Source organism: Pipistrellus kuhlii, unplaced genomic scaffold, assembly GCF_014108245.1.
Source record: "Pipistrellus kuhlii isolate mPipKuh1 unplaced genomic scaffold, mPipKuh1.p scaffold_m20_p_4, whole genome shotgun sequence".
NCBI lineage: Eukaryota > Metazoa > Chordata > Mammalia > Chiroptera > Vespertilionidae > Pipistrellus > Pipistrellus kuhlii.
Genome location: NW_023425540.1, coordinates 49244083 through 49267069, shown reverse-complemented (window position 1 = coordinate 49267069; position 22987 = coordinate 49244083). Strand labels below are relative to the sequence as shown.

Here is a 22987-nt window from a genome sequence, read left to right as displayed (position 1 = left end):
ACGTGATTTTGATGAGATTAAGGTTTCAGGAAGCAAATGATATAATAGATGATTGATCTAAAGTATATAATAATTTTTTTTTTTGTTGTTAATCCTTATCTGAGGATATTTTCCCACTGATTTTTAGAGAGAAGAGAAGGAAGGGGGAGAGACAGAGAGAAACATTGATGTGAGAGAAACACATTAATTGGTTGCCTCCCACACAGCCTGCAACCAAGGTACATGCCCTTGACTGGAATGAAACTTGGGACCCTTCAGTCTAAGGGCTAAAACTCTATGCACTGAGCCAAACTGGCTAGGGCTAAAGTTTATAAATGTAAAGGTGACACATAGTCAAATGGAAGAAAGAAAGTCAATAATGAATATAACTAAAGGAGGGCTGCAGAATTAAAACATGGCCATTTTAAACAACCTGTGTTGGGTAGATATTAATGTTCAAGTGGAAAACTAGCTCCTATGACTATTTGGAGGTCCCCCTTGTGGCTTGGAATAAACCCCTCCCTAACTCCAAAAACAAAACAAAACAACAAAATCCCATTCCCTTACTCCCTCCAGGAATTTCCCCCAGAAAATCAAGATCTCTTGTAGTAGTACTTCCTGGTCAGGCTTGCTTCTCTGGAACCTCAAATAGACCCAATGACACAACAAGGAATGAAATGCAGAAGTGTGCACATGAGACAGGGCGAAGTCCTGTCATGGTGTTAGGTTGGACTCTCCAGGACTGAAGTGCCTATTCTCTCCACATAAACCCTGAAAGGGAACAAGCCATTGGTTCTTTCACCCCCCTCATCCCCCTGCCTCTGATTTGGAAGGTTTCTTGTTCTTAGAAGGTTGCAGAGATCACAAACTTCTCCCAGGAGGCTCTGTGGGGAATCAGGGAGGCCCGGAGAAGCTGCTCATTCCATCAACTATTCATCAGGTGATAACTTTCCCACAACTTGTTTGTTCATTTGGGGTAAAAGTAACTTTAGCCAAGTCTTATTTAGTATTGGGGTTCTGGCATGTACCATAAAGCTTTTGAAATATCACACTAGTAAGAACAATACATTAAAAAAATCTATTTGTCAAAACATTATTGATACATTAATTCTCATGTTTATTCTCATTAAATAATAAAATTGCTTCTTTCTGACCTCAATTCTTAAGAATCTGAAAAAAATTATAAATGTACTTAAATAAGGAACTAAAAAAAGAGAGTTAAGAAAACATGGAAAATTATAATATACAGTGGTGCCTCACACAACGAACTTAATTCGTTCCAGGAGCAAGTTTGTTATGCGAAAAGTTCGTTATGTGAAATGCGTTTTCCCATAACAATACATGTTAAAAAAAATAATTCATTCTGTAGCATAAAATATGCTAAGATGACATAAAAAAGATAAATTTTTTGTTATTATTTTTATTTAGATACATCTAAAAACATAATTTTTAAAAAAAAACACACATTTTTTAAATTTTAAGACAGACTAAGTAGAGTCTACCGAATCTTGCACATCTTCATCCATTTTCTGCTTTTTGGCCGATGGTTTCATGAAAAACCTGTCCAAAGTCGTTTGTTTTTCTCTTTTCTCCAACATCTGCCGGAAATAACGGACAAGAGTATCGGAGTAAAGATCGTTGATCCTGTTTGCTTCAGCTGAATCCGGATAGTGGGCATTGGTAAACTCCTGAACTGCTTTCCATTTGACCAGGATGTTCTTGATGTCAGCAGTTGGGATTGGTTGATTGTTTGATTGTTGCTCCTCGTTATCAGATGACGCTTCCCTTTGAGCATTGTCCTGTTGCTGGACCAGAAGTGCTTGGAGCTCTTCAGTTGTCAGCTCTTCTTCGTGTTCCTCAATAAGCTCCTCTACATCCTCTTCCTCTACCTCTAATTCCAACCTTTGGGCCACTGTGATGATGTCCTTCACCACTTCTGTGTCATCAACTACTGCTTCTTCCTGGGTCCACGAAGGCACAAGCATCTTCCAAGCAGAAATGAGGGTCCTTTGTGACACTTCTTCCCAGGCCTTCTGTATAAGTCGTATTGCCATAAGGACATCAAATTTCTCCTTCCAAAACTTTCGGACAGTCATATTGTCTCCACCAAACTCGCATTCTTCAAACACCTTATTAAAGAGGGCTCTAGTGTAGAGTTTTTTAAAGTTCGCAATAACTTGCTGATCCATTGGCTGAAGAATGGATGTGGTGTTTGGTGGCAAATACTGCACCTTGATAAAAGGATAATTTTCCTGCAATATTTCCTCTAGGTCTTTTGGGTGAGAAGGGGCATTGTCAAGTATCAGAAGGGCTTTGAGCGGCAGTTCTTTTTCCAGCAAGAATTTCTTCACGGCAGGAGCAAAGGTTTCCAGAATCCATTCGTTGAAGATACTAACTTGGGTCACCCAGGCTTTTTGATTGGACTTCCAATGGACGGGCAGTTTGGACTTAATAACGTTATTTTTCTTGAAAATTCTTGGATTTTCAGAGTGATAAACCAATAGAGGTTTGATCTTGAGGTCTCCGCTGGCATAAGACGAAAACATAAGGGTAAGTCTGTCCTTCATGGCTTTGTGTCCTGGCAATTTCTTCTCCTCTTTTGTAATGAAGGTTCTGCTCGGCATTCTTTTCCAGAAAAGACCCGTTTCATCGGCATTGAACACTTGTTGTGGGCAGTATCCTTCATCCTTAATACATTTTTGAAAGTTAATAGAGAACTTTTCTGCTTCTTTCTTGTCAGCACTGCCAGCCTCACCATGCATAGTAACGCTGTGGATTCCACACTTTTTCTTAAATCTAAAAAACCACCCCCTGCTGGCTTTGAATTCTTCTTCATTATCTTGATTGCTGCTACTTCCAGGGACGTTTTTCTTTAGATCGTCATAAATTCTCTTGGCTTTGTGACAGATAATATCTTGGGTTGTTACGTCACCTTTCACCTGCCTGTCCTTAATCCAAATCGCTAATAGCCTCTCCATTTCCTCGTGGATTGAAGACCTATGTTTTTCATGAAATAGTTTTGATACTCCTTTGGCTACTTTGGCTGATTTGATTGCATCCTTATTTGTCAAAATGGTGAAAATGGTGGTTTTGCTGAGGCCAAACTCTTTGACGAGGTCACACTGTTTTACCCCACATTCACTCCTTCTAATTATTTCCTGTTTCATTTCAACAGAAATCACCTTCCTGCTTTTTTTAGAAGCCATGATATAAAAAAAATATTGAGTTTAACTTAAAAGGACGACTGCCATGATACGTGCGTGATTTAATTCGTAATGAAGAACGATTGCCGCGATACGTGCTTAAGTTAAGCGCAGTGACTAACGACTGCCTGCAGTGCCTGCGCGGAAGGATGCAATACATCGGCAGCGATCGTGGAAGCTCGGGCGAAGCAGTCGTGGAAGCTCGGGCAAAGCGGTCGTGGAAGCTCGGGCGACTTCGTTGTGTGAAACGAAGTTCGTTGTATGAATCATGAAATGAAGTTCGTTGTGTGCAGTGTTCGCTGTGCGAGGCGTTCTTTATGCGAGGCACCACTGTACTAGGGGCCCAGTGAATGAATTTGTGCACCTTGGAAGGAACTGTGGGCCGCAAGGCTGTAGTAGGCACAGGGGCAGGTTTTGGTCCATCCTTTGCACCCCTGCCCAGGCCTCTCCTGCCTCAACCTCACCTCTTCCCGGTCACCTGTTTACCAGCAGCCCCACTCCCGCTGCCACCACTCCCATGCACTGATGGTGCTGGCCCTGCTCGCAGCTGCTGAAGGCACAAAGCAATTGGGGCTGGCACCATCAGTTGGTGCAAATGGCAACTGCTGCCCTTATCACCCCATTGATGGTGCCAAGTGATTGGGACCAGCACCAGGTACTGGCAGCACGTACAAATGGCAGCTCTGGCACCAGCTGTGGGTGGGAATGGGGTTGGCACTGGCGGTGGGTGGGAGCAACTGCTCCAGCACTGGCAGCAGGTTCAAGTGGGGCTGTCACTGGCAGCAGGTAAGAGAGGTAGCTGCCAGCCCTGATCTCCCCTCAGGAGCAGGGAGAGGTGGAGAAGCCCTGAGGGGCAATTGAGGCCAGCAGCACTGTTCACATCTGCTGATAGAGCCAAGCAATCAGGGCCAGCACCAGGCGCTGGCAGCGGGTGTGAGCAGGGCTGGTGCCGGCATCAGGTGCAAGCACTGGGTGGGACCGCAGTGCATGGGAGCAAAGAATTTTCAGTAACCACCAGAGGCTCGTCCCAATGACAACAACCGGTGCCCCACCTTGGTCTGGCATCCCGTTCACCTGTTCCATGCACGTCCCACGGTGATCAGCTCACATCATAGCGACCAGTTGTTTGATTGTTTGGTTGTTCCACCGTTCAGTCTATTTGCATACTAGCCTTTTATCATATAGGATAAAGTATTGTGCAAAATAAAGAACTTTGATTATTTATGGAAATGTTGATGGCACAGTTCTACCAAAACTCATATACATTTTACTAATTAATTTATATATTGTCACAGTGGGAAAAAACAGTAGTCTTTACTCTTTCAATTTCCTTATGCAAAAGTTTGTATAATTCCAGAGGGATATCACTAAGGTGTTATACAGATCTTGGTGGGACCCTGACCAGGCCCAATCTATAGTCAAGATGCTTCAAAGATTCCAAGAAATTATTTGAAAACAATCTTAACAAAATGTGTATTGGGTCATGCCCACGGTCCATCTGAATTGTATTCTGTCTCTGACTGAGAAAGGTCATAGACTTTATGATATCACTCCAAAAGGGGTTGTATAATACCCCCCACTGAACCCTGGCCCATTATGCCAGCTTCCCTTAATAACCCAAACAAATTAATCATTGGTTCATTTATTCACAAGTTTTTTATAACTTATTTATACTCCAAATTGATCCATATGTGGGATCATTAAGTTATTACATGTACTGCCTGTATGTAGAGGGGTGTTTTCTTTATTCCAAATATTTTATTCAAACAATTAAGAGAAGCATTTAGAAAAGCATTTAGAGATCAAGAGGTTCCCTTAAAACACAAAGAAATACTAAAATTGGGTTACAAAAAGATGATGCATTTAAATATTTATATTAAACCACTATTTAACCCAAATATACACAATACACACCGCAGTGCATGGGAGCAAAGAATTTTCAGTAACCACCAGAGGCTCGGTTAAAAAGCAGCAAAGTAGCAAAAGAGTGGCATGATGTGAGGCAATGTGGACAGTTTGTGCTGCAGCTAAACTATTGCAGGTGTATCTCTATGTCTACATCCACATCTCCCCATATCCTCAGGAAAGTTTACTTTTAAAGGGGCTATAATCTAATTATTTCAAAATACTTATAAATAATGCAACTGTGTATGGATTAAAGTGGTGTGGTATTTCCTGTTCCTCTGTGACTACAGATTTTACTTCCTTTCAAGGTGACCTCAAAAGGCGATCCTTGAGGCTCTTCATGAATGTGAGGCTCAAGCCAAGAGGCCCTCCAGGCCTCCTGGATAAACTCTGACATCTAGTTTCTAATAATCTGAGATTTGGTGACAGAGCCTCTGTTATCTTGGTATTTGCTTTATATTTAATTCAGATTTTCCATAAATGATAATAATTAAACTACTCAGGCTAAGTTCAAGGACAGGGAGAGTGGGAGATATAATAGCAGGATGCAAATGAAAGATTTATTTCATGGATTTGCAGTAAACTGGTTGGGGAAACTCCAGGATACGAGGCAAGGTTAAAAAGCAGCAAAGTAGCAAAAGAGTGGCATGATGTGAGGCAATGTGGACAGTTTGTGCTGCAGCCAAACTATTGCAGGTGTATCTCTATGTCTATATCCACATCTCCCCATATCCTCAGGAAAGTTTACTTTTAAAGGGGCTATGAACTGGCCTCACCCTCCCTTCAATGTCATACACTGGTCCACTAGAGACCATAGCTTAGAACAGGCAGCTGTGCCGGCTGATTTCTTGAGGCTTCTTAGACAAAATATCTGGAACTCTAACCCGAGCTTTGCTAATTCAAGCCAAAGTAATGTGCATCTGATGTGCTCTTTGTGTTGACCATTTACGTCCTAGCCAGTAGCCAAGTCCTTAGAGTGGGAAGATTCTTCTCCAGCCACTTAATATTTTTGGATATGGTTTCCAGAACAATTTGAAAAATATCCAGATGTAATCCTTGAGCTTTAAGAGAATCAAAGAACAGTTTCACCTGGAAAAAAAAAAAGCAAGAAAAGAATTACTGACATGGTTAAAAAACACTTTCTCTTCCAAAGGGTTTCAAACAGATTGCAAATTATACAGACACAGGTGCAAGCATTCCTCTGTCAATCTCTAAAAGGTTATTCTTTTTTTTTTTTTTTCTGCAGAATTAGTACTTCACTTTATCTTCAAACAATAAAGACAGAAATGATAAACCCTCATCTTACAAGTGAGCACACTGTGAGAAAAAAGTTGTGATTAAGCCAAATCATTGAGTTTGTAGTGAGCTGGATTAAGTTCTAGAATTCTGAGTTTGCTTAAAGTGTAAATAAATTCAGGACTTATTGTGGAAAGAAGATGTAAAACATCAGAATGCTTTAAAAAAAGGACAAGTAGAATTACCAACAATAGGAGTTGTTAAAAACCTTTAAGAACTCTTTCAGTCTTCAATATAATCATTCATGATGCTATAATAATGAACAAAATAACACAAAAGGACTAATCTCTCAAGGGTAATTTTCATTTCAAGTGCTATATATTTAAAAAGGTTCTAGCCTTTTGTCTTCCATTTACTTGCTACATAACATTGGAAAAATAAATTATTTTCTTTCAATAAAATGAGAACTTCAAACAAGATTGCACCTGTTGACTTTCAATTCAACCACTTGAACATTTATTTTTAAACTAGAGGCCTGGCACATGGATTCATGCATCAGTGGAGTCCCTTAGCCTGGCCCGTGGGGATCAGGCCAAAACATTCGCTGTGGGGTCCCAGATTGCAAGAGGGCACAGGCCAGGCCAAGGGACCCCCACCAGGGCATGATCAGGGCCAGGAAGAGACCATGGGAGGACTCCAGGGCATGTCCAGCCTATCTCGCCCAGTCCGGAAATGCTGGACCCCAGCTGAAAGCTAACCTACTGGTCAGAACATCTGTCCCATGGTAGTCGGTACATGTCATAGCAACTGGTCAAACAGTTGAATGGTTGGGGAACAATTAGCATATTAGACTTCTATATATATATATATAATTGGTAGCAATAGTCACAAACCTCTTGTAACTCATCCTTGGAAGAAAAGTGAGATGTTGTGCCAGAGATGATTATTCTCATATCAAATGAGCCCAAGCCAAATCTGAAAATAAAAGGGAATTTGAGTAATAGAAATACTGACCTTATGTTTATTATATCATCATATACTTTTTAAATGTATAACATTAATAACTATATGATAAGCTTGTATACTTACAATAGGCAGTATTAATTACCATAAGAATAACTGATATTCACCCAGTAAAATCCCCAAGGTATGAAAATTATCAAACTTGACCATAAAATTAAAATGTAGATAAGGCTGACCTAGACAGTGTAGCTCAGCTGGTTGGAGTGCCGTTTGCATACCGAAAGGTCTCTGGTTCAATTGCCGGTCAAGGTACATACCCAGGTTGCCGATTCCCCAGCACGTGTGGGGGGACCAGGGAGAGTGAGCATGTGGGAAACAACTGACAGATGTTTTACTCTCACATCAATGTTTCTCTGTCTCTCTCCCTCTCCCTTTCTCTCTCTCTAAAATCAATTAAAAAATTGTTTTAATATAGATAAAGCTATTTTAGGAAATATGACTATCATATTCAGCAATGTTTATATTTAAATTTATGTTTAAAGCAGCATTCTCTACATTTTTGGGGGAGTGGCTATGCACTCCATCAGTAAAGGTTCTTGGACCAATAACTTCCCAAATTACATTTTATATGTGAATTAGATGCACTAAAGGCAAAAAAAAAAAAAAAAAAAAAAAGTTAAAATGGCATAATAAACAATACATGTGGTAATATTTTCTTCTTGCACTATCTTATTCACTTCCCAGTCCATTTTGGATGCCATTGTGCTTAAACCTTGTATTTATTAGGGAAATGTTACTTGGTTAAGCTCTCATTTGTAGCTACAGACTGCATCCTTCACCTAGTGTCTTACATAGAGAATTCATACCACAGGTCAAAGGGATTCATGCTGGAAAGCAGAGCACAGATACATCTAAAAAATGGTTCCAAGTCTAGTGCACATGCTCAGACAGGGGGATAATTTCCAGTTACAAAGGAAATCTACAGCATTGTAGAAAAAGTTTGATCATTCAGGAGGGAACTGACAGTCATGTGAACAACTGGATCAATGGTTCCAGTAGGGATTTTAAGGAAACACTCTTTTTTTTTTTTTTCTTTTTTTTTTTTTTTTTTTTTTTAACAGCAGTTTCTAACTGTTTGGTTTCAACTGTTTGGTTTTTGGTGGATGTCAACCCCTCCCTTGAAGGTCTGGGAGAAGGATGTAAAATGGGCTCTTTGCTTACACAAAGCTGTCTGTGTGGACTCTGAGTCTTTTATGGTTAAGAAGTGACAAATAAGTGGGGTGAAAGAACACATAATGGGGATAACTGACATCAGAGATGCTAACTGACACTGTTTATCTTAAAACAGAAAATTCCACAGCTCTTTTATATAGAGTATTTTCCATACAGTATTTTATAAGCGACATTTTGGATGTGGATAAGGAAATGGCTGAGCACCTTAGCAGGGGGTTTGTTGTGAGAGAAAGCAATGCCATTCTGTACATTCCAATGAAATGTGATTATTATTGGGTGTCCCCCACCACTACCCCTGGGGATATGTTAGGCCCAGGAGCATAATGGAGCGAGCTCTGGTTCTCCCAAAAGTTGAAGCCCCAGAATAGACACAGAACCAATCCAAAAACACTTCTAATCAGATTTCTTTCAGCCATTCTACATTCCCTGCTACTCCCCCTTTTCAGGTAAACTGATGGTGGGGATTAGCTCTCATCAAAATGCCCCTAGAACAAAAAGCAAGCCAAATATGTGTGATGCACTATATATAGATTCATTGAAGTCCTCAGGGCTGGTGAGACAGCCAAGAGATAGGGGAATGAGGCTGATGACTGGATTTAACTCGACTAGTATTTGCTTCTAGCAATTCTTTGCCTGGGATGAATAAGAGAAATCTGTTTCCCATTCCCTTCTGCTCATTCTTCTCCCTTACACCTGTACAGAGTAATTTGTGCTAGTCAGTTTTAAACCCAATAGACTTTCTTGAACCATTTGTGTAAAATGGTGTCATTTATATGCTTTGGGGGACATTTGATTACAAGTGGTGTTAGGCAACTGAGAGCGGGGTGAAAGAACACACAATAGAGATAAGCCAATACCAACTTTTTAAGGAGATGGGTCCAATTTTCTCTTACAAAATTCCAGGCTAATTGCTGTCCCTTTGGATTTCTAGCAATTGCATGAAGAAGAGATGCCAAGTCCTGTGTCTTGATAATCTTTCCTTCCATTCCTAGTTCAATTAATCTGAAGAAATAAAAACCACATGAATTTTCATGGCAGGTGTTATGTAATGATAATTAACTCACACTACCAATATGTTAAAAGAATAGGAGAGAAAGAGGCATGATAAAATATAATTGACCAAAAAAGTAAATTCTCTATTGGCTAACATTCTTAATGTTAAACTTTTACTTTTTTTTTCCTAGCAGTAATTTCAGTCACTTATTATTTCAACTGATAAGATGAAAGTATCTTATATACAGAAATGTAGTTGTGCAATAATTTTCCTCCAAGGTTCTGTAAGTAAAACTAAGCCATTTGTCTGATATCATTCATATGTTTAATAACTACATTTTGCTATTTTCATTTTGACAATATATTTTTTTAAGTCAAAGCAATTCAAATCCTGATTTAATTAACAAATGCCTTTGAAACTGGTGGCTAAAATTTTAGTGATTTCACTAAATTTGTATCAGTTTACTTTTAACCACTTAGTTAAAGTTATGCACTTACTTCATTAACTTTTCCTGGTGTTTTCTGGTTGACAATGCATACAGAATTTTGTTTTTTTCAGCACCTGACATTGACAGTTTATATTGCTCCAAAAGGTAATTCCATCCTTCTGTTGTCTGAGCACCCACGGAATACACAATCTTTAAAACATCTGTTGGGATACTGTGATATTAAGCACAAAAATAAGAAAAAAGTTTTATGAAAGAAAGATTATTTTTTCTTATTGTGTTTTAAAATTTCTATAACTGAATCACCCCTGACTTATTCCCAGTAAATAGCATACTAAACCCTCTTTCTGCCAAACTTTCTCAAAGGTGAAATAACTAGCTATTTTGGAGATAAGTTTTAAACCTGTGATTCTAATGCTTGTGGGATTTCCACTAGACATACTTAAATATCCCAAGTGCCATTTGAATCATAAAACAAATATTAAGTAATTAAATTCTAATCCACATTGCTATGATTTTAGTGTTCTTGTCTGTATAATTTTATTAAAATTGGAAATTAATACATCCTAAGTTCATTGTAGATAGAACACATAGTAATTTTGACCACTACTTTACCCTTAACACTTATAGCATTGCTTGGCACAAAAGTGAAATGCAAAGTAATATATTTTTAATTCATGAATGAAGTAATTAATTAAGTAATCAATCTATGTAAGGAATTCTTCATTAGGATTAATACTAATGGTCTTAAAGTTTAGCAAAAACAAAACAAAACAAAAAAACCAATAATCCACAATATTTAATTATTGGTTCTTGATTATAAGCATAAATGAGCTTTATCCAGAAGATTTTCACAGGCATAGCATCCTACTCAACACGTGGAACCATCATATCTAGTGTACATGGGTTACTTCGGGTGAGGTCATCCCTCTTATGCCTAGCATGAACACAATAGTAAATAGTATTCCATTATGTTATGGGACAGCAGGATGTTTATATTTTAGCCTTACTCATAATAACCAATCAAAAAGAAGAGAAAAATAGAGCTTAATATGTTAGGAGTAAATCATAAAGAGCTGAAAAGTCCCAAAAGAAGAAAACTGGAATTTTTTTTTAAGGAATAATTTGCCCGGCTTGCTTGGCTCAGTGGTTGTGTATTGATATATGAACCAGGAGGTCATAGCTTGATTCCTGGTCAGGGCACATGCCCAGGTTACAGGCTCCCTCCCTCGTGTGGGGCATGCAGGAGGCAGCCAATCAATGATTTTCTCTCATCATTGATGTTTCTCTCTCTCTCTCTGCCTCTACCTTCCTTTCTAAAATCAATTTTAAAAATACATTTTTTAAAAAAATATTTCAAAAACTTGCTGAGATTTAGTTACATGGAGAAAAGTTATGATAGCATATCATAGCAATTTTAAACAGGAAAAATTGACATCATTTCATAACATGATACTAAAATGGTGAATTTTTTTCCTTCTACTTAAAAAATGAATCTCCTTTAATTTACATAAAGATTTGATTTCTCAAAACATCCAACTCCAGAGTCAGAGTTTTAACAATAACAATATAAAACCATGTGTTGATCAGAAATCAAGGCTTACAATGAAATGATTGCAGGCAGAGTCTGTTAGTGCCTATGAGTTGCAGCCACATAATTGAAGTGCACTATAATACACTTGATCACGGGGCATCTTTCTCATTTCTACTAACCATGAAATCAATTTTGCTACCATGCACATTCTTTAAATGGCTCAACTCATTTGTTTCCCATCAAAGTGGGAACTTGGGGCCCAGACTTGGTCGGTGGTATTGGTTAATGAGGCAGTAAACACATTTTTTTAAAAGGCCACCTCCCTCTTTTTTCACAAGTTTCCCCAAATGATCACTGAGGTTTTAATTGCATGTACATTGTACATTGCTTTTTTTATCTTTAAAGGGCATCATTTTTGGAGATGGATGTTCCTCTGCTCCCACAGTCTGGCTAACTTTCTGGTACCATGTCAATGTTTATTTAGCTCTCCACTATAGAGACTTAAACCTCACTTTCCACAGAATCTATTGAGCACTTAGTATTATGTGAGAGCATGAAACAAGAGTATATAATTCCCAGTGTGGCTTTTTCTTTTTCTTTCTATTTTTACTAAAAGGTTTTGGCTCTATTGTCCTGCATGATCAAAGACTTTTACATTAGTGGAAGGAACAACCTGGATCGGCCAGCATGGCTCAGTAGTTGAGCATAGAACCAGGAGGTCATGGTTCAGTTCCCAGTCAGGGCACATGCCTGGGTTGTGAGCTCGATCCCAGTGTGGGGGCTTGATTCTCTTTCATTATTGATGTGTCCCTCTCTCTCCCTCTCCTTTCCTCTCTGAAATCAATAACAAAATATATTTTTTTTAAGTGGAAGAAACAAAGAATAGGACAGAAGTCTAGATCTACTTTAATTTCCCGCTGGATTCCATCCACTGAGAGAAGAGGTCAGTTGCCTTCCGAATGCAAGGAGTATGGTTCAGGTCACACGCCAGCGTCAGCAGGGTGGAGCGAAGCATCCTGTCCCAGACGGAGCCCTCGTCGTTCCAGCTTTGCGTGTCAATCACTGGCTTGAAATACTGGAGAAGGTAATGCTGCAGAAAGCACAGGATGGCTTACAGAAAGGCTAAATTTAGTTCTTAACACAGCTCTGACCCATCCAAAGGCTCACCGCTAAACTATCTGCATGAACCTTTTCCAAAACACAGAACGACTTATATTTCTCTTCTCTTCTTTTTTTTTTTTTTTTTCTGGCTCCAACCCACCATGCTTAAGACACAAAGGTAGTTTCTCCATTAAACATATTATTTAATTTCCTCTTTGGGAGGAACCTATCAACTGATGATATAAGATAAAATCACCTTAGGAGGGATGTTTTTGCTCATGATCCTGGTACGACTCTTAGAATGGTGATGACAAGCAAGAAGGGGCATCCACCCATTAGGTACTGTTGTGTTAATTGTGCTATCAGCCAGTATCCTCAGCGTCTCAAAAATGTACCCCAAGAGTCCACGCGAAACAGACAAAGTCTCACTGATCCTCCAGACACTGTGTATTTACTTAATGAATTTTCTGAATGTAATACAAACCTTGAGGTTTTCAGAGACATCTGAGATATTGCGTCTGTCCATCATGTGGTAAAACAATTCTAAGTATCCCAGACCTTTGAGCAGGGCAAGGCTGCTTGTTTCATGTTGGAGATAACGGGTCAGGTCGAGAGCTTTGTCTAGGGTCAACCTTCCTGCACTGAGGAATAAAGCAAATGTTGTTGGTTTGTGTATATCTTTTAGTTCTTAATATTAACTATGATATAGAGAGCCATAACAGAAGTTCATTATAGCCAGTCCATTTGGTTTAAATCCTAGCTGTGCCACCCACTAGCTGTGTGATCTTGGGAAAATTATCTAACCTCTCTGGGATTCAATTGCCTTCTTTATACAATGGGGAAACTGAAACTAGAAAAAAATTAATTAAAGAGAACCAACTTCTATTTTGACTTCACTCTTCTAACATGCTGTTTTAAACAACCTAATGGAAAGTTGCCCCAAATTTTTGTCTAAAGACAGAGGGCTGGACCATATGGGCTGCTGTATTTTATAAAACACAAATCCACATAATGCCATTATTCCTTTTCACATGTGTAAGCATCATAATCTAGGGTGCAATTGATACCCTTGAGCATCAGCAACAAAAAGAAAATGGCTATTATTTTCTATGGTCACAGTTTTATAAGAAATGTTTAACACATAAAAATTACTTTATATTATTCTTGGTGTTTTTTTTGTTTTTTGTTTTTTCAAGACTACTTTATTTTTCAACAAGACAAATACCATTATTAGAAAACTTTATATAAGCCTACATTAAAAAAAATTAATCTTAATACTCATTTAAAAGAGATTCCTTTCTTTTTATTTTGATATATATATATATATGAAAGCCTAAGTGACCATTACGGCCAAATGAGCAGAACTACCAGGAAGACCAGTAGGCCAGTCACTATGATGCTCATAGTGAGCTGCCCCCTGGTGGTCAGTGTTCTCCCACAGCCAACCTCCTGAGGCCAGCCAACCTCCTGTGGTCTCTCCCCCTGGCCAGCTGGCACCATCAGCCCCTGGTGCTAAATCATTCGTAGATGACCTGCTTCTAGGTCAGGGTTTCGTACATAGCAGAGCAGCTCCCTTGTTGCAATCTATTGAAAGTCAGTCCTCAACACAAGGGTTTGTCTCGCTCCCTTCTTCCCTCTTCCCCTTGGGCTTCCCGCCTGCCATGGTGGCAGCAAGGGGGGGAGGGGAGGAGGAGGAGTGGGGAACCGAGTGGTGATGGGGCAGCATTCAGCATTAATTCCTTCTGTGCCCAGCCCAGTGTTCATCGCCTCTTCTCCCAGCTGAGGCAGGGAACTGGGGGAGGGTGGCAGTGGATGCAGCCCCTTTCCCAGGGATCTGAAAGCCGGCTCTCTCCTTGGAGCCGCCAGCCAACCTCTCATGGTCCCTCCCCCACCCCTGCATGCATAAATTCATGCACTGGGCTTCTAGTTATTTAATAAAATTCCAGCTCCTCACCACCTGCACAAAACTTTATCTAAATGTTTTTTTACCTTAAAAACCAAACGCATGTATAAGCATACACTTCAACCTAACAGGAAAAATCTGTATCTACTTAATTATATATAGTTTCAACTAAATTGTATCTTTGTGGAACTACAATCGTATTCTTATGGAAGCAATTTGGGGCTTTTTTTTTTTAAGGTGTGGGGCTAAGAGAAACAAAAGCTTTTCTGTAAGGAAATTAAAGTTGTCATTTTAATTCCACTCAACTCAGATGAGATCAAAGTCTTAAATTATGTTTATAGAATATGAAAATTCAATTAAAATACATTTCTATTCATGGGTCAAATTTTGTCTCCAATCTAAAAGTGATCACTGATTACTTCCTTTAACTCTTGAATAGATACTTCATAGAATAGGGAAGGAAGAGATATATATTACCAAGGAAGTCTAGCAAGTAAAAATATTTAGACTTATTATGAGAGTTTTAAATTATATCCTTATACAATTCATTTTATTATTATAAAAGTAATATAAACAAATTATAAAATAATTGGAAATTAGTGAAGAGGGGGGAAATACTTATAATTCACTACCCTACACATTTACTAACAGCACTGGAATATATCCTTCTGGTTTGGTTTGGTTTGGTTTTTCCCTCCACGTTTAGCTTATTTTTTTTTCCTATGTAGTTAAAAGCATAACAATACACAAACACACATTTTAAATGCATTTTTTCTATGCTGTCACCTCCTCTTCCTAGTCAACACATGATCTTTTAGACAATGTATATTAGGTAATACTAATAATGCTAACAGCTGACATTTATTGGGCAGGTACTGTGCTTGGTGTTTTATCTGCCTTATTGTATGCAATCTTCAAAACACCTGTGCAATAGATATTATTAGTTAGATCTGGAGTTTTAAAGACTAGGAATGTTTTAAAGACTAGAAAATTTAGGCTTAAAACAGTTAAGTTACTTGCCCATGTTAAACAGTAAGTAAGGAGGTAGTATTTGAATTCATCTGTTTCAAACCAAAATTTGTACTCTTAATTAACTTCATTAACCTGTTCATTTAGTGAAGAAAAGATAATTGCCTTTCCATTGATACATCAGCAACTGTAGTGTTCTTTCTGCTAAATTTAGTCTACCCAAACATCTATAGGTTAGAAACAGCAAAAAAGACTTTTGGCTACTAATGGAAAGATTGGCCTTCATTTGCTGAATTGTCAATAATCCTCATCCTTTCTAGTCTTAAATTTTTAATCTACTTTTATGCAATCTGTGAGTCGCTCCTTTGAGCAGACAAACCTTCAACAAGAAATAGCCTGCTAGTCTGTTATGCATCTACTCAAATGAAGGATGGTGCTTCCTTCTAATCCTAGCCTTCGATGTGCTGTGATGCTTTGATGTTTCTGAGTCCCATGGGGCTGAGGATTGAACTCTCAATCCTTTCTCCTTTCTAACGTAGGACGTCAGTTGTATGGAGGAGAAGCTTTGTCTGAGAAACATTCTGCTGTTTGTTTTTACTCAGGTTGACCTAAATAAACATCTGAAAGGAAATAATATGTCACACAATAAAATGAGTAATTCTCAGAAAAGGAAAAGTTACAATGCACAATACTTCACCTGATCCCTACATTTTTCCCCCCATTGGCTATCTTATGATCTGATTTTTCCTACATGTTATTCATTGAGGATAAATGGGATAAGAAAGGAAATACTTTGTCTTTCCAGGAAAGTCTAAAGAGAAATAAACATAAGAAGCCAATTCTTCATTTCCTTTCCAATTTTACATTGATTTCTCTAATGTGAGCACAGTAATGAATGGATTATTGTACTGAACTAAAATCTCATTTAAAATTGTAAAGTTTAAGACTATATTTATACTTTTTGTCCAGCAGATTACATAGGTATTTGGTAAAACAGCAAGCTACTAGCATAAACAAATTTTAAATCTGGGGTTAAAAGCCTAAGCCTAGAGGTTTCACCCTAATAGTAAGTGAATAAATCAAGACATTCATGTGTACTGTCGGGGACTTGGGCATATGGAAGAGGGCAGACCTGGCATACAGGGGATCTTCCTACTGCACCCTCCTCTATGATTGCCCTGTGAGAATGAAGGTCCAAAGCTGCCAAATCTTCTCATTTTTAAAGAGATTCCAGAAGTCAGGATTTTTATATGAAATTCTTCAAGTTTTAAAACATTGGATTAAACATCTAAGCTTGTGTGTGACAAAATACCTTATCAGTGGGTAGACTTTGGCCTAATGGCAAATATTTGGCTTCTGTTCAGGTCCATATCATATGAATGATAAAACACTGAATGTTTGATTTTGAAATCAGTATATCTGGCTATCAATCAGTTATTTCCTGTGAAATCAGATAAACTTTTACATTACCTTACTAGCTGAAACGCATCGTGGATCAGACCTGTTCTGTCCTTGGGTCTGAGAAGTGTGTGGTTCTGATTCAGCTGTTGAATGAGTTGGTCCCATCCATGCCCCTCATAATGAACAATATAGTAGCCATTTGAGTTCACATTGAATTTCACCCAGCTGGTACTTTCAGGTAAGTCCAGAATATCTGAGAGGAGGAAATTGGCATAGGCATTTCATTATCAGCATACACCCCAGGATTATTTTCAAAGCTGTTAGTTTATGTACTATTATTAGTAAATCAATAAGAAGGCAAAGTTTTGGGAGAGTCATGATAATATTGATTTTCATAGTCTACTGGATGGTTTCTGCTGGAAATAATGGTTTTATTAAAGTAATAAATAAATTAATTCATATGAAAAGGACTGCTAAATTAGTTCTCAAAAACAGTCAATGCAGGTCTAAGAGGCATGCAAGGGCCCAATGAGCCAGATGATGAGCATGACTAGAATTTGGCTTGATTTATTGGTGGCCATGTCTCCAGGTTTAGTTACTGAAATATGTATATGTAAATAGTTGATCCACTAGTTCAGTCCTTATTTGGTGTGAAATAAGGACTCCAGGTTGAATATGATGTTATGATGGAAACTCAAATTTTAGTGAAGTGTTTCAGGAAAAATTGAAATATTAAGTGTTTTTAATATGAAAGACATTATACTTGGTTATAAAATATCATTTATCATATTATCTTGATAACTGTTGAAGGCCAGTTCTCATTTAAAATAAGATGAAAAAATTGAAGCTCAGGAAGAGCTGAGCATTTTTCTTAAGGCCACAGATCTAATAGATGACAGAATGATGATATAAATACACAGACAATAAATTCCTAAGTGTACGCTTTTTTCTACTATACAAGTTTACCTTATGGTTTCACAGCTGGATTTAAGTATTAAAAGGCAAGACAGGAAGCCATCATTTCTTGATACCAATAAGATTTATTTCTGAATGTTAAAAGCACCAGAGAACCACACACTGAATGAAAAAATTTACTTCATATCTAAAATGTTCTTTCTGTAACTAGTAAATAGATAAATGAGAAATTCCCCAAATTTACATTTTTATTAGTAGTATCTTTCCTCCAAATAGTTCAGAACATATTTAATTTAAGAATTGAAACATGTTTGGCTAATCAGTTCATTACCTGTCTTTGATTTTAAAATGTGTCTGTGAATTACATCAGAGGAACTTGTGGAGTAGGTCAATGGGATGTGCCAAAGGTACCTGTGTGAGAAAGTAAAGACCGTTACAAATTAAATAAATGACTATTTCAATTTTCACACTGTCAGATTCAGATAAACTGTAAAAGGCACCTAACTGCCCATCCTTTACATTATCAGGGGCCTTATAAATTTTATTGGCTAAGTCTAGCAGACCCTTGGGCATGCAATAATTCTTCCAAGATGAAGAATTGAAGGCGTAGCAACATATACTAGTTGAATTCTGTCACAATTACCTGTGCCATCTGCTGTATAAATCTCATACCATAGTAAGTTCTGTTAATTGTTTTCTATAAAGAAGAAAAAAAAATCCAAAATTCCTTACATATTTCCCAAAACTCAGACAGCCTGATACTAATGCAAATATCTGAATCAAAGCTGTAAGAAAAAAGTCTTAAGAAGTCTAGATCTCATTCCAGTATGACCTTCCACTTAACCTTTTGCTCAATAAAGCCAACCCCATCCAACTGCCCATCTGCTAAGGGACTGTAAGTGGCCAACAGTTTAGGAACTGCAAGTCAGCAAGTCCAGAGAGCAGAAAAGCAGCATGGATAGAAGCCTCAGTTACTTTCCAATAGTCCTTTTATGTTAAATAACAGAAACTGGCTATATTTTTCCTTGCCGACTTTCTAGAAACTTCCAGAATTTACTTCTTTAACACATTAAGCCATATTAACCTTAGTAATCCAGCGCATGTAAATTATGGGTTTAAAAGCACTACCAGGTATACAATGGAAAGGAGAGAGTCCTCAAAATATATAAAATTAAAGGAAACAATATACACAGACTATATAAACCCTATCTAAAAAAGGGTCATAAAGGAATTATCTCTCTGCTAACCCACAAAAAGTACAGCCAATTAACAAAGCAACTGAAATATTTACACAAAAATGGTAAAAATGGACACACACATATAGCCAAGACTTAATGGAATGATTCCTGGATGAAATCTTAGCTCTGGAAGAAAGGGATGCTTCCAGATAAACATATCTGGGAATAAAAAGAGGAAGATTAGCATTTCATAAGTTTGAATAGGCATGAATCAGAGAATAATAATTTTAAACAGTAATCTAAAAGCTGCCATAAGAAGAAGAAAAAATACAGGTCATTGTAGATCTTTGTAAGTCTGGATCATCCACACTGTTGAACTCTCTCGTGACATTTTGATAAGTTACAAAATTCTGAATCCTGCTTTCCCAATGATGAATCAAACATAAAAAAGTCCAGGCTATGTTGCCAAGTCACAAATTATCTAAGCTCTGTGAGGTTCAGACTTCCGGAGAACATACAGAAAAACAGAAAACTGTGTCTCAGAGAAGCAACATAAACGTTGCTGTTGGGTTGGGAATAGGTAACTGATGAAACAAAAGGAGAAAACATTCTCGTTCTATGTGCATATTCTACCTGGTATATGCTAGAGACCTTGAATTTGCTTCTGGTTCTCAGAAAAATCCTAGAATTGTCATTTGACAGCTAGATCTTTAGAAAAAAGAGATAATAATCATAAGAGGCAGTACTGATTCACTTGGGTTGTTTCATTTTAAAGGAATCTAATTCCTCTTGGTAATAGGCTAATAGATCAGAGAACAGTGTTGTGTTCTCTCAGGACAGGCTGGTGAGCAAGACAGGGTAGTTAATTGGATTTGCTTTAATTATCACCAAGGACAGCATATGTTTTGAGACATAACATTTATAGTCTATTTCCTGAAAATAAAAAGGCAACAGGTCTTAGCATTTAATCAGTCACAGGGGGACTATCTTTTCCAGTGACTTGTATGGCTGTAATAACACTTCCTAGGTAGAGGGCAGTCATGCAACTTATTAAGGCCCAGAAACCTAGTATTGAAAGGAGTCAGGAGATGTTATAATGGAAATATAACCTCTGCGTCAGAACTGAGTGTCTACAGGCGGCTGCAGAAGCACGAGGAAGGCAACGATGAACAACACCGCCTGGGCCACCTGCAGCTCTTTAAATGTGATCAAGGCTAGTTTGGGGCTTGGATCCCTGTGCGAGATAGCAGCCCGCGGTCGCCAGAGAAGCTGAAAGAAAGTTAATGCCACAAGGAGCAAACTGAGCTGAGGTAAATTAGACAGGCAGAAAAGTACAAGCAGCCACCTTTCCTGCAGGGCCCTCCAGGCTGGGTCCTCTCTGAACACCCCGCTCAGGAAGCGCTCCTGCCGCAGTCTGAGTGATCGTCCTTCTCGCTCCACCACCACGAGCGGGATTCCTTTCTGCAGGGTCCATGTAGCCATCATGTCTCTGACCTCCTCATCTTCCCCCTGAAAGAGGAGCTGAAAGGACAAGTGGCTGTGATTAAGTCAACAGAGAGGAGAGAAAACAAAGGGAGATGAGAAATTTGGGGTCCCTGTGATGCCAGAGACCAGGCTGGGGGAGGAGGGCGGGCTCGGGCTGCCTCTGGGCAGAGCAATGCGGGGACTGGACAGGGCTGCTCTCAGCAAGGCACCTGAGGGAGGGGGGTGAGTGGGAGCCTGAGGGTGAGCACACGCATGGCAGGGAAAGCCAATAGGAAGGGTTTGAGGTTGGAGCCTTCCTCCTGCTCCGTTTCCAAACAAGAAAAGAAACACCTCTCAGCTTTGGTAGTGGTGGAACCCAGCGTGGGTGGCCTAAGAGAGAAAGGGCTTCCTTTAAGGGAAGCTTTAAATGTTCCAACAGAACCCTATATCAACGGAGGTAGATTAAATGGAGAACAAAATCTCTAGCTTCTGAGCATGGCTTTCTGAAAACTGGGTGATCCAGAATCTTCCTTTAGAATCCATCATTTATGATTACCATGACTGGTCAAAAAAGTTTGCTTTTTTGTTGTGTTGTTTTTGATGACTTTATTTCTCTCTCTCCTAAAGCACTCCAATTACTTCCCAGAAGTAAACAACAAGACCAGTTCTCAGCAAAGCCAAAAGCCATTTGCTCTGTTTCCAAACCTAGCATATCCCGCTTGGCAGTTTTCAGAGCCTAGAGGATGCCAGCGCCTCGGTAAGCACTCAGCGGAATTTAAAGCTTTGATATTTTTAGCTAGCCGTGGGGCTGTGGGAAAGCTGAATTATAACAACAAAAATGTAGTAGTAACAGCGTCATCCCCCTAAATGGCCTGAACATTCCTCCTTCAGTCTGCTTTGTTTCAAGGGAAATCCTGGAGGCTCTCTTCCTCTCCAGTTATTTAAAGGGACAGTTGGGTTATTCTGCACACTCAATCCTGCTAGGTGATGGGGCCAGATCCGTGATCGGCAAACTGCGGCTCTCGAGCCACATGCAGCTCTTTGGCCCCTTGAGTGTGACTCTTCCACAAAATACCATGGCCTGGGCCAGTCTATCTTGAAGAAGTGGCGTTAGAAGACATTTAAGTTTAAAAATTTTGGCTCTCAAAAGAAATTTCAATTATTGTACTGCTGATATTTGGCTCTGTTAACTAATGAGTTTGCTGACCACTGGGCCAGATCTTGTCTGCTCTGTAGATCTCTTTATACTTACTGTGCTGCTTATCCTCTTGGAATCAGAATAACAAAATCCACCAGATGTATCACCTTCTAAACAACCCTATAAAACAAGAATAAAGAGCATTACCATGTGGACACTGCCAGTTGGCCGAATATGCATATTATACATGAATGCAGACATTTACTAGCATAGCATATATGAAAATTTAATTCATCTAGGCATTTGATAATGAACCTAGCAACTCATGAAATGAATAAAAGGCATCTTCGCAGTGACCATAGGAAACACACAAAGTTAGTTCATAAATTGCTGTATTCTTTATCATGTCCAGATGAATTAAATCTTCATCTATATACTTAAAGTTTGCTAAAGAAGTTCACCACAGCCGAAGCCGGTTTGGCTCAGTGGTAGAGCATCGGTCTGTGGACTGAAGGGTCCTGGGTTCGATTCCGGTCAAGGGCATGTACATTGGTTGCGGGCACATCCCCGGCAGCTGGTCGGTGTTTCTCTCTCATCGACGTTTCTAGCTCTCTATCTCTCTCCCTTCCTCTCTGTAAAAAATCAATAAAATATATTAAAAAAAAAAAAAAAGAAGTTCACCACAGTGGGATTACTGTTTTAGGGTTGAATCAATTTGTTGAATTTTTCTTTCATTTGTTTCCTTTCCCTGGGGAAGGTCCTAGTTTATCCTTTTATTCTGAATATTAGTCATGCCCTTATTTATCACTTAGGCAACTGTGTCTAGTATTAACTTTCTCCTGTCACATCATAGATTCCTTGGCATTGGGGAAAACACATTTGCTTACCTGGCTATTTCCAATGACTACCATAGTAGCATACATATAATGAGTGCACAATCAATTTTGAATTCAGAATTGATATGAGACCTAAGAAAATCACCAGCTTGGCAATCAACCCTTGAAACCAGAATTTAATGCTCTAAGGAAAAGTATAGTTGGGAAAAATGACTGGCTAAGGCTCTCAAGTGCTATTAACTCACTTTATAAAAAATAACATCAGAGAATTCTTGTGATTTCCAAGTTGCTATGACATGGATTAGAACTGATGTTATGTGACATAATCCTGAGTAAGTTATTTTCAGGAACTTGTCATTTGAATACCACAGTTTCATTTGGCATCAGGAGGGGGTCAACTAGAATATAGGTCCTTTAAGAGAAGGTTAAGTGGGAGACTTTAACGATAACTGGGAAGAAACTGTGATGTAATGGAAAGAATGAATACTAGATTCAGTCAGAAAACAGATTTTAATCACTGATTCCATCATTCTGGTATATGATCTTAAGCAAATCTTCCCTTTAGTATTAGTTCTCCTAACTGTACAAAT

At 38.6% G+C, this 22987-nt stretch overlaps 1 protein-coding gene across 2 annotated transcripts in view; it reads right to left on the bottom strand.

The window, feature by feature from the left end:
• Positions 1 to 5098: 5098 nt before the first annotated feature.
• The window catches only part of ERAP2 (endoplasmic reticulum aminopeptidase 2), a 38778-nt gene continuing 20889 nt past the window's right edge, over positions 5099 to 22987 (bottom strand). The window contains exons 10-19 of one of the 2 annotated variants that reach the window (XM_036410384.2): positions 21676 to 21741; positions 20305 to 20480; positions 18113 to 18192; positions 16936 to 17119; positions 13078 to 13234; positions 12398 to 12582; positions 10011 to 10172; positions 9381 to 9521; positions 7217 to 7298; positions 5099 to 6176 (exon numbers count right to left, since the gene is read on the bottom strand). In XM_036410384.2, coding sequence (XP_036266277.1) covers positions 6033 to 6176; positions 7217 to 7298; positions 9381 to 9521; positions 10011 to 10172; positions 12398 to 12582; positions 13078 to 13234; positions 16936 to 17119; positions 18113 to 18192; positions 20305 to 20480; positions 21676 to 21741 — 1377 coding nt within the window. In that variant the 3' untranslated portion in view covers positions 5099 to 6032. The remainder of the gene's footprint in view (positions 6177 to 7216; positions 7299 to 9380; positions 9522 to 10010; positions 10173 to 12397; positions 12583 to 13077; positions 13235 to 16935; positions 17120 to 18112; positions 18193 to 20304; positions 20481 to 21675; positions 21742 to 22987) is intronic. The other variant, XM_036410383.2, reaches the window with a different exon arrangement.